The sequence below is a fragment of the Schistocerca nitens genome, chromosome 7, assembly GCF_023898315.1.
Source record: "Schistocerca nitens isolate TAMUIC-IGC-003100 chromosome 7, iqSchNite1.1, whole genome shotgun sequence".
In the NCBI taxonomy this organism is placed as follows: Eukaryota; Metazoa; Arthropoda; class Insecta; order Orthoptera; family Acrididae; genus Schistocerca; species Schistocerca nitens.
The window spans coordinates 335,941,668-335,957,384 of NC_064620.1; the positions used below are offsets into that span (position 1 = coordinate 335,941,668).

Here is a 15,717-nt window from a genome sequence, read left to right on the forward strand (position 1 = left end):
GGACCGTGCATTTGACGTCAACGTTGTGCGTACCGAGTTTCGGACGTCATAGCGTGAAAAAAAAGCACATTGGGGAGCCTTTAAGAACGTGCAGAGCAATATCTAGCCTGTCAAATATTCTGAACGTGAGTCTCAATGTAGACCAATGCGATGGAAGGACGCCGTCTACGCCACGTAACACCATCTCTCTTCAAACGTTTACGAGAGATCCTCAGTGTTCTTGTGCTTTGAAATAGCATATATTCCTAGGATAAAAATTATAATATAAAACCCGCCAAAATGAGCTTCAACTGAAAACGACGAAGTCCAGTATGGCGTCTCTCAAGTTCTGCTTGTGACGTAGCGAACGTCCTTTGCCTGTTATTAGTCTAACGTTTAGCAGCACGTTGCCAAAACATCGCAGAACGTATTGTTTAATTCAAAGCAGCAATGCCTCCTGAACGTGAAACTGGTGAAAGTGATGACAAGAAACTGTTACAGCTCCACGTAAACGTCACCTAGCTCGCTCCGTTTGAAGACGACTTTGCTCTTCTCCCACGCCCTCCTCCGTCTGTGGAGAGAAAAAAAAAATGCTTTACCAGTACGAAAGCATTGTTTCGCAGCGATATATGACTGAATAAAATCTTCACGGCCTTCTAGCTGAGTCAGTGTTTGTACGTCCAAGAGCTTTCGGCCGAATACTTTACTACCAGTGTCAAGCCGTAACTGACCTGCTGTGTGGTTGCCGCTGTCGTCCTTACAGTACTCACACATGCTGTGACGTCACCGGTGCTTAGTCCATCGTCGTGTATGGCAATGTTTCCCAACAAGATTGGACTGCTGAACATCAGAGTCGAGGTAGTTCTGTCCTGGTGTTCCATACTTGGTTTCCTCCAAATCTGTCCCCATTTTTTATTTCCTGTCGTCAGACGCGGATTCTTGAGCTCTTTAACCTGGAGGAACTCATTTTCGAATAACTTAAATCGTTAAAACATATTACTGGAAACGTACAATACGTCTTAAGATCCACAGCGTCTGACAGATATCTTGTTGATTCTCGTCGTCATAGGACGGTTACCAGTCCACAGTAAGAGTTTTAGTAGAAAATTCAAAAGTCAAGTTATGTTTCTTTTTGCATTACGTATATATTCTTATCAAAATGTATCGCTGTAGTAATTACACTAATGTTAACTAGAAACTACTCCAAAAATTAGTACACATCCCCCTTACAGGGTTATTGTCAAAAGCGAAATTTTACATGGACATCAACTTTTTTTGTTTTCTCAAAAAATATCTTTGTTGACTGCGATAGAAGTTGATAAATCCTGGTGAATACTTTAATGATTGAAACTGATGAAGCTGTTTTAATCTCATCACTTCATTAAATCGGAAATTCCATAGATAAATGTTGTGTAATTAAATGAAATTTAAATCCTGCGTTATAGAAGACTCAGTGATAAAACTGTGAACAACAGGATGTAAATGTTTCAAGTTCGAATACTCGACCTTTCAGGGTTTTTTTGTGCCATTCACCACTTTTTTCGCATCTAGAAACGTTTGTTAATGTGGAATATGGCGGGCTGCACCGTGGAATCCATAACCCTTTCACTACCAATTTTTTCCTGAGTGAAAGACGATATATGGTGATTTTAATTAATTCCTAAATAACAATATGAAAAAAGTATTCCCGGCCTAGGGAGGGATTGTTCAAAGTTCTGAGGTAGGCACGCTCATACCAGCTGCAATAAGATAATGTCCCGTAAATCACTGTGGTGTTCGACAACCTTAGTGTTGGGGACAGCTTTCATTTACAGGTGTACGAAAGTAGTTCTAAATCAATACGTTTACGGGTTATCACAAAATTTCCCTGGTTGGGCCCAAACCACTTGTTCGGCCTAGGCTCTAGGGAGCCTAAATATGCTGACTCATACGTTGGCGCACCAGCCCACCTTACTTTCACGATTCCTAGTCCGGCAACTAACGTTCCAACCTTGTTCTTTTCCCAGTTACTGGCAGCTGCTTATGAGTGAATGCTTTTGTACTCCGCTGTTCCAGGAGGAGTACTCACTTGAAGAGGTTCTCCGCGCCGGCTCGCAGACGCAGCTCCTTGTTGATCTCCTGGTTGAGCTTGGAGCGCTTGCTCTGGAGCTTGCCTCTGCAAGTAGCGACCCGCGGGTCGGAACCCTGAAACACAAAACGAGGCGGACGTTAGCGGTTTGTGACTGGAAGAAGAGTGGCGACGGCGCCGCAGCACTTGCAGGTGACCGTATCCAAAAGGTACACAATCACAATGACTATTCAAGGTACACGGTCGTTATACATTTTTAGTTGGCACGTTCCAACCCAGTACGGCTAAACACGGCCTGCAAGCTACCGCGTGGTTATGATTTAGGTGCAGTTCTTCATGGGTTCTAACTACCGTATGACAGCGAAAACTTGTAGATATGCTAAATGCGTTGATGTGGAACCGATTTACACTGGAAAAGTAGTTTCAATTTGAGCCATCTGGCACCGTACAGCATCTCGTCGACGTTTCCTATGTTCAAATTTAACTAACTGTGAAAGCAACAATAAACAATAAAATCAGTATTACACCTTTCTTACTTGTCCGACCTTTTCTGTCTACGTCCCGTTCCTAATCCACAATGGAAACATTTCTACATATCTTTCTTGCATTTACAGGGCCAGATTTGTTCTTGTTGGTCAAAATTGGAACAAATTTTTTTCCAGCATAAATCGGTTCCGCATTAACGCATTAGTACATCTACCAATTTCCGGTGCCATACGATAATTACAGCCCCTACTGCACCTCTATGAGTAGCTGCAATGTAATTAGTCACCCGATACATGTTCTGCTAATTCCTTAGGAGACACCAAGTTACACAAGAAAGTTAAACAAGGTGCCTGATTATATATATGTCACCTTTCTAACCCATTGTTGCAAGGTATGCCATTTAGTATCTTTTAGGTTTCCTACAAAAAATCATCTGATGATTTTATCCCGAAAGACGTCACGAGATAACAATTAAAAATTGCATTGGCGACCAAAACAAGTTTATCACAATTTAATTTGTATAGCTGTAAGATGCCCTTGAAAGCCATGCAGGACCTTCATTTATACGTTCCGAGAGGACTGGAAGATGTTTCGAATGCCAACTGATTTCCTACCCATATTAGGGATGGTAGTGTTTGTTTCTTGTTTTTCCACGTTTTATCCACTCCATGTAGATGCTTTACGCACTCTGTAACAATCCATAGAGAAATAACAGATTGACATAATTACAAAGAACAATGTCCTGAGACAATAGTTAATGTAGGGCGTGCAGTTTGAAACAATAGGCAGTTATTTTGAGACAGAGCTACAAAAAGGGCGGCATTGTGATGACATGCCAATCGGAATAGTTCTGAAGGGAAATTCATAAATGATACGCTAAATTTCCTTATCAGTCACGTCTAATTAAAGGACCAAACCTTCAGATAGGTAAGGAACAGGGGGAATTGCAAATCGGGACATCTCTGCACTCATCGGCAACGGCAACAGTCATTGAGTCTACACGGTACTTTGGGAGAATTACGCTTACAGCGTGCGAAATGCGATGCGCGTTTGTAACAGCAGGAAGTTTCAAGGAAAAAAAAAAAAAAAACAGCAGCGACCTAAGCGCGTACAACAATGCGAGCCAACCTCGAGAATACAAAAATATGCATTTTACATGAAGCGTCGCTGCGCGGAATAATAGCCAGACGAAAGGGCCTCGGATGGAGACCGTAGTTAACCTTGGTAGGCCTCCCCGTCTTGTCACGGTTGCTCAGGATCAACGGCGATGAGAAACCGGTAAACCAGGCACTTCGTGGGAAATGAATATTAATCATGAGACCGTAGACACGGCAGGTCCCTTGACATCATTCCTAGTAGGGAGCAACACTCATTATTTACAAGAAGATTGTAGGGCGGTATCCACGGTCGAGACTACTAAGAAGTTGACCCATTTCATTAAATAGCTTAACCGCTCCATAGACTCAACTGCACTAATGAAGGAAGGACGGACGCTAAGCGCTTAACGTCTCGTTCACGACATGTTTGTTACAAACAGAACATAGCTTGGATTTGGGTACAAAGGAGCTGAGAACCGACCGAGCCCTTTTCAAATACATCAGCCCAGGATGAGCCTCAACCTTAAGCGACCGATATTGTGTACGTAGAGACGTGTGAATGGTAGCTACAACGTTGGCGCTCGTAATTGGGCCTGTTAGGGATATGGCAGCCAAGAAAGTGTGCACTGTTAGCATACCCGGAGGAGTTATACCAAATGTGGAAAGGGAGCTTCCGGATGCCATGAAAAGCACAGGGTGCCGCCATCTGCAAGTGGTGGCTCATGTTAGAATTAACGATGTGTGTCCCTTTCGATCGGAAGAGATCCTCTTTAGTTTCGGGGGGGCTAGCTGAACTAGTGAAGAATGTCAGTCTCGCTTGTGAGATGAATGCGAAGCTCGCCATTTGTCGCATCGTCAACAGAACCGACTGCCGTCGTTTGGTACAGAGTGGAGTGTGTGAATCAGAGGCTCAGAAGGTTCTGCAATCGTGTTCGCTTGGGATTCCTCGACTTGAGCCATAAGGTGGTGGGTTTCTGGATTCTACATCCTAGGTCAGGGGTCCACTACAAACAGGAAACAGCTACACGGGTAGCGCGGGCTGTGTAGAGGGAACTGTGTGGTTTTTTACGTTGCAGAGTCTAGAGAAAGTACAGAACGGGCGTCAGTCTAAAAGGGTGCAGGACACATACAAAAAAGGAGACATAGAAACAATCGGTATTTTAATTGTAAATAGTCGTTGCTATGTTGGGAAAGAACCAGAGCTCCAAGCGCTAACAGAAAGAGCCGAAGCTCAACTTTTTTTATAAATGCGGCAAGTTGGCTGAAGCCGGAAATACTTTCAGACGAAATTTTTACAAAGGACGAAACCGTGTCCATAAAGGATAAATTAAACACAGTGGGTGGTGGAATGTTTAATGCTGTCACATGTAGTTTACCCTGTAATGAAATCTAAGTAGATAGTTCATGTGAGTAAGGGTAGAGGTAGTACTTGACAACCTGAATAAATTAATAATTGCTTCCTTTTACCGACCCCTTCCTCCCCCCCCCCTCCCCCGCCGACTCAGGTGACACAGTTGCTGAACAGTTCACAGAAAACTTTAGTCTCATTTCAAATAGGTACCCCGCTCATACAGTTGGTTTGACTTCAATTTACTCTCGAAATGCTGGAGAAAATACATGTCTAGGTCAGACATAAAACTCATCCGATATCGTTCGAAATGCGTTCTCAGATGATTATTTTGAACACTTAGCTCAGGAGCCCACTCTAAATGTAAATGTTTGCGAAAACATATTTGACCTCTTAGCAAGAAATAATCCTCAGTAAATAGGAAACAACATGGCGGATACAGGGATTAGTGACAACAAGGTCGTTGCAGGGAGACTGAATACCGTAACACCCAAACCCACCAAAAGTAAATGCAAAATATATCTATTTAAAAAAAGCATATAAAAGTTAGCTACAGGCCTTCCTAAGAGACGGTTTCCACGCCTTGCACTCTGAATATGAAATCGCAGAGCACATCTGGTTTAACTTCAAAGAAATATTATCAACGGCAATTGAGACACAAACGACATAAATGAAAAGAGATAGTACCGATTCCCCCCCCCCCCCCCCCCCCATGGTACACGAAACAGGGGAGAACACTGTAGCAGAAGCAGCGAAAAAAACATGCCAAATCCTCAAGATTTGAGAAGTTTTACAGAAGCTTGACATTTAGCGCGAACGTCAATGTGAGATATTTAATATTTTTCACAACGAAACACTGTCTCGAAATCCGGCAGAAAATTCAAACAGATTCTGGCTGTGTGTAAAGTACACCAGTGGCAAGATGCAATCGATACCCTCACTGCAGAACAATGGTGATGTTACTTACGACAATGCCATTAAAGCAGAGTTACTAAACACGCTTTTCCAAAATTTCACGAAGAAAACGAAGCAAATATTGAAGAATTCGCAACAAGAAAAGCTGCCAACATAAGTAACTCGGAAGTAGATATCCTCAGCGTAGCAAAGCAGCTTAAATGACTTAATAAAGGCAAGGCCTCCTGTCGTGATTGTATACCAGACAGATTCCTCTCAGAGTATGACAAAGTAGACCTATATTTAGTAATCATATACAATCGCTCGCTCGCTGAAAAATCCGTACCTGAAGACTGGAAAGTTGCACGAGTCACACGAAAGGAGGTTGTAGTAATCCACTGAATAACAGCCCATACCGCTATTGTCGATCTGCAGTAGGGTTGAGTTGGGTTGTTTTGGGGGAGGAGGCCATCGGTCTCATCGGATTAGGGAAGGATAGGGAAGGAAGTCGACCGTGCCCTTTGAAAGGCACCATCCTGGCATTTGCCTGCAGTGATTTAGGGAAATCACGGAAAACCTAAATCAGAATGGCCGGACATGGAATTGAACCGTCGTCCTCCCGAATGCGAGTCCAGTGTGCTAACCACTGCGCCACCTCGCTCGGTGATCTGCAGTGGGATTTTAGAACATATACTGTGTTCTAACATTATGAATTAACTCTAAGAAAATTTATTGGAAAGTAGGAAAAACAGATTCAGAAAATACCGATCTTGTTAAACATCTAGATCTTTATGCACACGTTGTAATGAATGCTATCGAAAGGGGATGTCAAACTGATTCCGTATTTCTGAATTTCCAGGAGGCATTTTTCACCGTACTTCACAAGCGCCTTTTAACCTTTTAATCGAATTGCGTGCCTAAGGACTATCGTGTAAGTTGTGCGACTGGATTCGCGATTTCCTGTCAACAAGATCACACTACACAGAAAATCACGGGAATTCTTCGTGTAAAAGGGAAGTAACACCTGGCGTTCCCCTCTGTTGTTCCTTATCTACATAAAAGATTTAGGAGACAATTTGAGTAGCACTCTTAGACTGTTTGCAGATGATGCTGTCATTTGCCATCTTAATAAGTCATCAGATGGTTAAAACAAATTGCAAAACGATTTAGACGAGATATCTTTATGGTGCGAAAAGTGACAACTGACTGTAAATAATGAAAATTGTGAAGTCATCCACACGAGTATCAAAAGGAATCCGCTCAATTTCGGTTACACGATTTACGAGGTGTATTCGAAAAGTAAGGTCCGATTACGCGCGAAACTGAAACCACTGTGCAAATCCGATGGAACTTTGCACAAATGTGTTGTTCAGTGTCTGTAGTGTGCCTGTCGATCGCTTCGCGTCGTTCTTTTCAGTTCAGTGCGCATACTGATCACATAGAAATGCCTGCAACAACAGTGTCTCCCGAGAAGTATGTGGTGGGAGATTTCGCCCGAAGCTATGCAGCCCACAGAAGAAATATCACGGATTTCTTTCTTGAAGACAATTTTCAGCCGCATTCTGCAGGGGCATTGAAGGCGCTCCTGCAGCGTTTTCGATTGGAATTGTTTCATCACTCACAATACAGCCGGCCGAAGGAATGGTCTTCGCCTTTTTTAGTGCAGATTCTTCCTTGGTAACCCATTGTTTGGACTGTTCTTTGGTCTCAGGAGTATAGCAATGTATCCATGTTTCATCCACAGTAACGAAACGACGCTTAAAAGCCTGCGGATTCTTCCCGAACAGCTACAAAGCTTCCTAGCAACAATTCACAGGATTCAGTTTTTGGTCTTTTGGTCAAGTGTGAGCAATCGCGGAACCCATCTTGCGGATAGTTTTCTCATGTCCAAATGTTTATGCAAAATATTATGTACCCGTTCATTCGAGATGCCCACAGCACTAGCAATCTCAACAAACCTTAACTCTTCAGTCATCCATCACCATATCATGGATTTTATCAATGATTTCTGGAGTCAAACTCCACAGGGCGGCCAGAACGTTCAGCATCACTTGTGCCCATATGGCCACTCCGAAAATTTTGAAACCACTTATAAATTGTTCTAATCGAAGGTGCAGAGTCACCGTAATGTTTATCAAGCTTCTCTTCAGTCTTCTGAGGCGTTTTGCCTTTCATAAAGTAATGTTTAATCACCACACTAAATCCTTTTTCGTCCGTTTTTTGACAATCACTCTACTTCATTGATTCACACGAATGCCAAACACGAAGAAATAGACCAATATGGCTGAAACTTGGTGTGCGTTCTTTCCGAAGATGCTACTAACTAAACATGACCTCGATACGCGTCGGTGGTGCCACCTCTCGGATTTTGCACGGACTTTTCAAAAGCGCCTCCTATTGAATTCCGTAACGATTCCCGAAATGGAATGTCCCATGCCTCTAGCCCCAACAACCATCCGCGTTCAGCATCCGTCAAATCCCGTCGCGCGGCCTTAATCACACCGCCAAGGCACTGACCTTTTAGATTGTGTGTACGCGATACTTCCGCCGTTTACGTATGTGCATGTCACTACTCCATGACTTCTTGTCACCTCAGTGTATAAAAAATGCGACTTTTTTGTATACAACTACCCCAGAATGTTACCCATCCTGTTAAGGATACCGATGTCACACTACATGATCTCCCCAAGTGTTCGCCTCGTAACGCACTCCGAAGTTGTACACAAAATTTTTGATAGAGTTATTAATACAACTGACATCTAATTTTGCAGCAGTGCACTCACTTTATTAAATAAAAGTCTGAAACATAATCTTGGAACAAATCTAAAAAATCACAGTGTTAAAAATCTCATAGCCTGCACAAAACGTGCCTGTGATACAGCAAAACTAGACATATGTGAGAAAAATACACTTGCATAAAAGACAAATACAATTAAACAACTAGAAACAAATAATACCCACAAAAACACTGAACGTAAACATTTGAAAAATGTTAACAGCAAACTGTCTGAAAGTAAAGCACTCATAGTAAAAGCTGACAAAGGAATTCTTTAATCGTAATGCATGAAACAGTACGTAGAGGAAACCTTGCAATTTTTCCATAGCAACAATATTACTGAAATACAGTCAGATCCTACAATAAAACTCCAAACTAAACTCAGAAAGCTACTACAAAACTAACTTTTTACTGAACAAATATAAAATACGTAACTGCATAGCAATGAGTCCCTCAGCATCAAAACTGCGTGCACAGCCAAAGGTTCATAAAGAAAATTGTCCCGTTCGCCAGATTGTTAACTCAAGAAACATCCCTGCATACTTCATAAGCCATAAACTAAAAGACCTCATTACCAAATACTATACATTTGAAAATAACTACACCATACATAACACACATGAACTCATAAGTTTAATTAAAGACACCCAAATCCCACCAACAGCGAAATTAGCATCACTAGACATAGTCAACCCATACACGAACATCCCTGTCAAAGAGACTATTGACATTATAAGAAACAATCTGCTTAAATATAAGAAAATCGGTATTGCAGAGATCTGCACTTTCACTTATTCTAGAGCATATTTACTTTAGCTTCAACAACAAACTGTACCAAAACATGATGGTTTGGCAATGGGAAGTAGCTTAGCTGGGATATTGGCTGACATTTACATCAACCATTTTTTTTTTTTTTTTTTTTTGTCATCAGTCTACTGACTGGTTTGATGCAGCCCGCCACAAATTCCTTTCCTGTGCTAATCTCTTCATCTCAGAGTAGCACTTGCAACCTAAGTCCTCAATTATTTGCTTGACGTATTCCAATCTCTGTCTTCCTCTACAGTTTTTGCCCTCTACAGCTCCCTCTAGTACCATGGAAGTAATTCCCTCATGTCGTAGCAGATGTCCTATCATCCTGTCCCTTCTCCTTATCAGTGTTTTCCACATATTCCTTTCCTCTCCGATTCTGCGTAGAACCTCCTCATTCCTTACCTTATCAGTCCACCTAATTTTCAACATTCGTCTATAGCACCACATCTCGAATGCTTCGATTCTCTTCTGTTCCGGTTTTCCCACAGTCCATGTTTCACTACCATACAATGCTGTACTCCAGACGTACATCCTCAGAAATTTCTTCCTCAAATTAAGGTCGGTATTTGGTATTAGTAGACTTCTCCATATATAACACTAATTCTTCTCTACCAACCAGGACATCTCAAACAAAATTATCTACTAGAGAAGATATGTTGATGATACAATCTTGCTTTTTGATGGTACAAGCAATGAAATAGATAGATGCACAAAAATATTAATTTCACAGTTGAACATGAAACTAATAAAAGCATTAACTTTCTTGACCTGAAAATTTGCAATAATAACAATGAACATCAATTTAGTATTTACAGAAAACCTACCACCACAGAGGTCAGTATTGACTACTCATCTTGCCACCCCCGCCAACAAAAATGGTATATTTCAGAACGATACTACACCGAATTAAAAAGTAGCAATGAGTTACACAGACCAACAAAATGAAATCAATATAATTAAAACAGTTGCTCATAATAATGGATATAAACCCATAATAATAGGAAAAACTCAACAAAATGCAGACAAAAACCACAGAGCCACTTCACAGCAGTCACTTCAAAACCAAATCGGTGTACTTCAGAAGTCAAACCTAAATATGCTGCTCTCCCATACATAGGTCCACTTTCATACCAAATAGCAAACTTATTTAAAAAGAAAAATATCACAATCAGCTTCTCCACAAACAAATTACAGCAAAAAGTAATCCATGATGTAAATACCTCCAAGAGCCCCTACCGTAAATCTGGAATATACAAACTCAAACACTCCGAAGTGTCTCAGATTCCTAGCTAAGACTCAACTAAGATTCTGCTCCTGAAATTAAATGTAAACATTTTCGTAACATCCTTGCATAAAGACAAGAATGTTAAACAGTGAATAAAATACTGAAAGTCGTGGTATAAGAAGGTCCATTCTGGGAAGCAACCGTCATGAAACAGTGTTTTGAATCGACAGTACGGGCACTTTTACTGGAGAAATTCCGAAACAGGTTCGGCACGAGTCGAGCGCAGCCTCTTCCTGATGCGGCGGTTATGTACCTTGTTGGCTGGCAAGCCGCAGTGTCGCTGGTAAGTGGTCGGAAGTCGCTGCAGGAGAGGGTCTGTGGTTTCCGGGCTAGAGAAAGCTGACGCCACCAGCGTTGCGTCAGTCGTTCGGAAAAGCAGATTACCTGCTGCGCGGAACCAGCATTAACACCCATTAAGGATCGCCGTGAAACACCGGAATAGGATCAGGTGACCGCGGAAAAGAGGCAGACGCTAGAAAGTGACACCTGACTAGCTGCCCAACGCAGTTACGTAATGAACGTGTGCGCGCGTGCGAGAGAGAGAGAGAGAGAGAGAGAGAGAGAGAGAGAGAGAGAGAGAGAGATATCCCTACGTGGAAATAAGCATGGTTCCGTCAAGCACCGATAGTGTGACTCCAATTTTTTCTGTTCGTTTATTACGCCCAAAATGTAATATGTATGGTGTGAAGGGTGCAAGTGCAGATGTTTGTGTATGTCGTACCCTAATATGTACACAGATCAGTGCGAGCATAGTTATTTTCTCTGTATCTAACTTCTTCCCACAAACATTTCACACATTTTACTACCTGATGTTTTCTGTACGGTCGTAGCTGCACCACAGACAAGGGAAGCCACGACGTTGGGATCATAGATTTACCTCAGACTTCCCATAGTCCTCAGAGCCATTTGAACCTCAGACTTTGTACACCTTTAGTAGGCCAAACAACGTAATGTGCAAGCGATAAGGTACTCCACTCTGGCATTTCCGAGAAAATCGCAGGAGAAGTTTTACGCGTGTATTGTGTATGAAGTATCTGTGCGTATGTGCCGGACCTTAGAGTTCATGGTGTTCAAGAGGTTAGCGTTCGAGCTTCGTAAGGCGAACATGAATGCGACGGTTCGATTCATGCTCAACCTTAATTTTTAATCTACATTTTTCTTCGCCACTCGTCATATTATTTAATTTATATAACATTTGAGAGATAATTAAAAAAGCTACGTGTATTTGCATGAAGTTTTAGGTAATATCATGTTGCTCGACTACTTACTATTTTTAATTAAACTTAATTATTAGAACAAACATATTTGTAACGATAGACAAGTAAATAAAGAACCGCATAGACTTTTCCTGATAATGTATACCTGTCATGATTTGCGAAATCCTTTATACATGCAATCTGGTAAGGTACCCACAATTATTTTGCACCTCGAAGCTTCGAGCTGCAGAGGTCCCATTTGGCAGTTAACCTGCTTAGTGGTGAGACATCGCTAATTCTAGCAAGAACGAATAGTGTAGGGGAACATTTTTCGAACAACACAGAATTTACACTTGTACTACAAAAATGAAGTTTTAAGTGGGAATCGAACCGTCACCTCATACACGTTCGCCTTATGAAGCTCGACCGCTAGCCTCTTCGTTTTCTTCCTCTCTGCTGTTGGTCGGAACGGACGTCATATGACACCTGTTCTACTTGATCGTTGAATATTTCACTTAGTTTTTTTATTACTATTACGGAGGACAGCTAGCACTCTGTGAACTCAGAATAGAAAGTTGTGTAGTAGGTAAATAGGCAGGTCGTCAGGTCGTCGTGCGAAAGGCCCCAAATTCGAAAATCACTGACGGTGACTTCTTTTGTAACAGTTCACACGCGAAATTGTTATACGGGAGAACATTTTTCTGACGTTTAGGAGTTTGTAACAATGTTCTTCTGGCAGCCTACCTTCGTTTCGTTAGTTAAAAGTATCAAACCGATAGCGTACATTTCTGTAGATAACACTACATCTATCTATACAATTGTTCTCTATAGGTTTGCTGCTTTCAACTAACGAAGCGAGAGGAGACTGCCAGAAGAAAATCACTACAAACTCCGAAATGTCCTTTTACATGTCAGAGAAATGTTCTCCCATGTAACAATTTCACGTGTAAATAAACCGTCATCACTGGGTATCGAACTTGATACCTCTCGCTCGACAATCTGACGCTCTACCATCTAATCTACCAGATGTGTCTACATTATCAACTGTCAGATAAGCTTTTCCTATACTCTGTAGTTCTGGAGTTACTTTTAATTACCAGTTACACGTGTTCTACTGGACGACAGGACACAGCGCGAACTGAATCGGTGTTTCGGTTGATACTCTATCCACACACATCGTTTGGTACCGATCTGACTGACATCTGGAGTTTTGGGTGAGAGTTTCACACGATTGTTTTTTTCGGAACCCTTTTTGATTCCAACAATCACTGAAGTGACAAAAGTCATTGGATAGCGACAAGCACAATATACACAAAACGGTAGTATAGCGCCGCGCGGGATTAGCCCAGCGGTCTGGGGCGCTGCAGTCATGGACTGTGCCGCTGGTCCCGGCGGAGGTTCAAGTCCTTCCTCGGGCATGGGTGTGTGTGTTTGTCCTTAGGATAATTTAGATTAAGTAGTGTGTAAGATTAGGGACATGACCTTAGCAGTTAAGTCCCATAAGATTTCACACACATGAACATTTTGGTAGCATAGCGTACACGAGGTATAAAAGTGTAATCCACTGACGGAGCTGTCATTTGTACTCAGGCAATTCATGTGAAAAGGTTTCCGACGTGATTATGGTCGCACGACGAGAATTAACAGAGTTTGAACTCGGAATAGTTGGAGTTAGACGCATGGGACATTCCTTTTCGGAAATCTTTAAGGAATCTAGTATTCCAAGTTCCAGTGTGTCTAGAGTGTGCCAGGAATAATTAACTTCAAGCATTCTCCATTACGGTGCGGGCTATGTTTACATGGAATGGACCAGTCCAACTGAGGCGATCACTGACTGGAAATGGTTATGTTCCGTCACTTTGAGACCATTTGCAGTCATTCATGGACTTCATGTTCCAGAACAATGAGGCCATTTCATTGGGGGCCACAACTGTTCGCGTTTGGTTTGAAGAACATTCTGGACATTTCGAGCGAACGATTTGGCCATCTAGATCGCCCGACACGAATCCCATCGAACATTTATGGGACATAATTCAGAGGTCAGTTCGTGTACAAAATCCTGTGCCGTCAACACTTCCGCAATTATGGACGGCTGTAGAGGCAGCATTGCTCAATGTTTCTGCAAGGGACCCGCAACGAGTTGTTTAGTCGATGCCACGTCGAGTTGCTGTTCTACGCTGGGCAGGAGGAGATCTGACACGATATTGGGAGGTATCCCACTGCTTTTGTCAACTCAGTGTATGAAATTTCCTGGCAGATTAAAACTGTGTGCCGGACCGAGACTAACTCGGGATCTTTGCCTTTCGCGGGCAAGTGCTCTAACATCTGAGCTACCCAAGCACGACTCACGCCCCGTCCTCACAGCCTTACTTCTGCCAGTACCTCGTCTCCTACCTTCCAAACTTTACAGAAGTTCTCCTTTCGCAGGTCCCGAGTTCGAGTCTCGGTCCGGCACACAGTTTTAATCTGCCAGGAAATTTCATTACAGCGCACACTCCGCTGCAGAGTGAAAATCTCATTCTGGAACTCAGTGTATGTCACAGATCGTCCGCCAGGAAGAGCAACTGCGTCCCAGAGCCGCCCGCTAGCCGGCTATAGCTGCAGCTGAGAGTGCGAGGAAAGCGGATACCGGAAGAACGCCGCCTTGTGGCGTCCCGGAAGCCAAGTAACGGGGCGCCCGGCCGAGGTACCTCGCCGCTTCCGGGCTGCCCAAACGTCTGCACTTTACCAGAGGCGCCTGCCTTGCTCTCAGCTCCAGTGCTACAATGCTACTTATGGGTCCATGACTCACCAGGGTACCATCACACCTGTTACAGCAGATCGTGATGAGTCTTAAAAGAGTTGCTCTCCACCGAAGCAATCGATCGGTGGTTTTGTTTCTGAAAGTATTTGTATGGAGTGTAGCCATGTATGAAGTGAAACGTGGACGACGAATAGTTTGGACAAGAAGAGAATAGAGGCTTTCGAAATGTGGTGCTACAGAAGAATGCTGAAGATAAGGTGGGTAGATCACACAACTAATGAGGAGGTATTGAACAGGATTGGGGAGAAGAGAAGTTTGTGGCACAACTTGACTAGAAGAAGGGATCGGTTGGTAGGGCATATTCTGAGGCATCAAGGGATCACCAATTTAGTATTGGATGGCAGCGTGGAGGGCAAAAATCGTAAAGGGAGACCGAGAGATGAATACACTAAACAGATTCAGAAGGATGTACGTTGCAGTAGGTACTGGGAGATGAAGAAGCTTGCACAGTATCGAGTAGCATGGAGAGCTGCATCAAACCAGTCTCTGGACTGAAGACCACAACAACAACATACAAACGACGTAGTAAATTGTGGAATTACCGGTAGTATTGCTAGTATTGGTAGGGACAGAAATATAAATGAATGTTAAGAGAGAAACTGGGAACTGGCGTCTTCTTGTTTTTGCTTGTACGGTTGCTTGTTTGATCTGCACATAATCAGAACCAAACATCGTTCCGTTTTAGTCCGTTGCGTGTCTTATATTCATATACAGTATAAATTGCGTTTCATACCCAATACAAAGTAGTTGATCGGGTAACTTCTGCGTCGCTCCCTCCCACGACACACACACACACACACACACACACACACACACACACAAAATAATAATTAAACACGTTGTTTGCCGCGACCAAACGCAAGAATTTCCTGTTATTGTTGATAAATGCGAAAGCCGTTTATATATGACAGAAACAAAACATGTTTTATAAAAGTTCCACGAAATATTGAAGCGATTTTTCATATGTTTCTCTTT

The 15,717-nt window shown here is 42.5% G+C and overlaps 1 protein-coding gene across 3 annotated transcripts in view; it reads right to left on the reverse strand.

Annotated features, from left to right (window-relative positions):
- LOC126194732 (rhophilin-2) overlaps positions 1-15,717 on the reverse strand; it is a 484,380-nt gene that overhangs the window by 139,900 nt on the left and 328,763 nt on the right. For all 3 annotated transcript variants that reach the window (XM_049932984.1, XM_049932987.1, XM_049932986.1), the window contains one exon: positions 2,048-2,163. In XM_049932984.1, the coding sequence (XP_049788941.1) occupies positions 2,048-2,163 (116 nt within the window). The remainder of the gene's footprint in view (positions 1-2,047; positions 2,164-15,717) is intronic.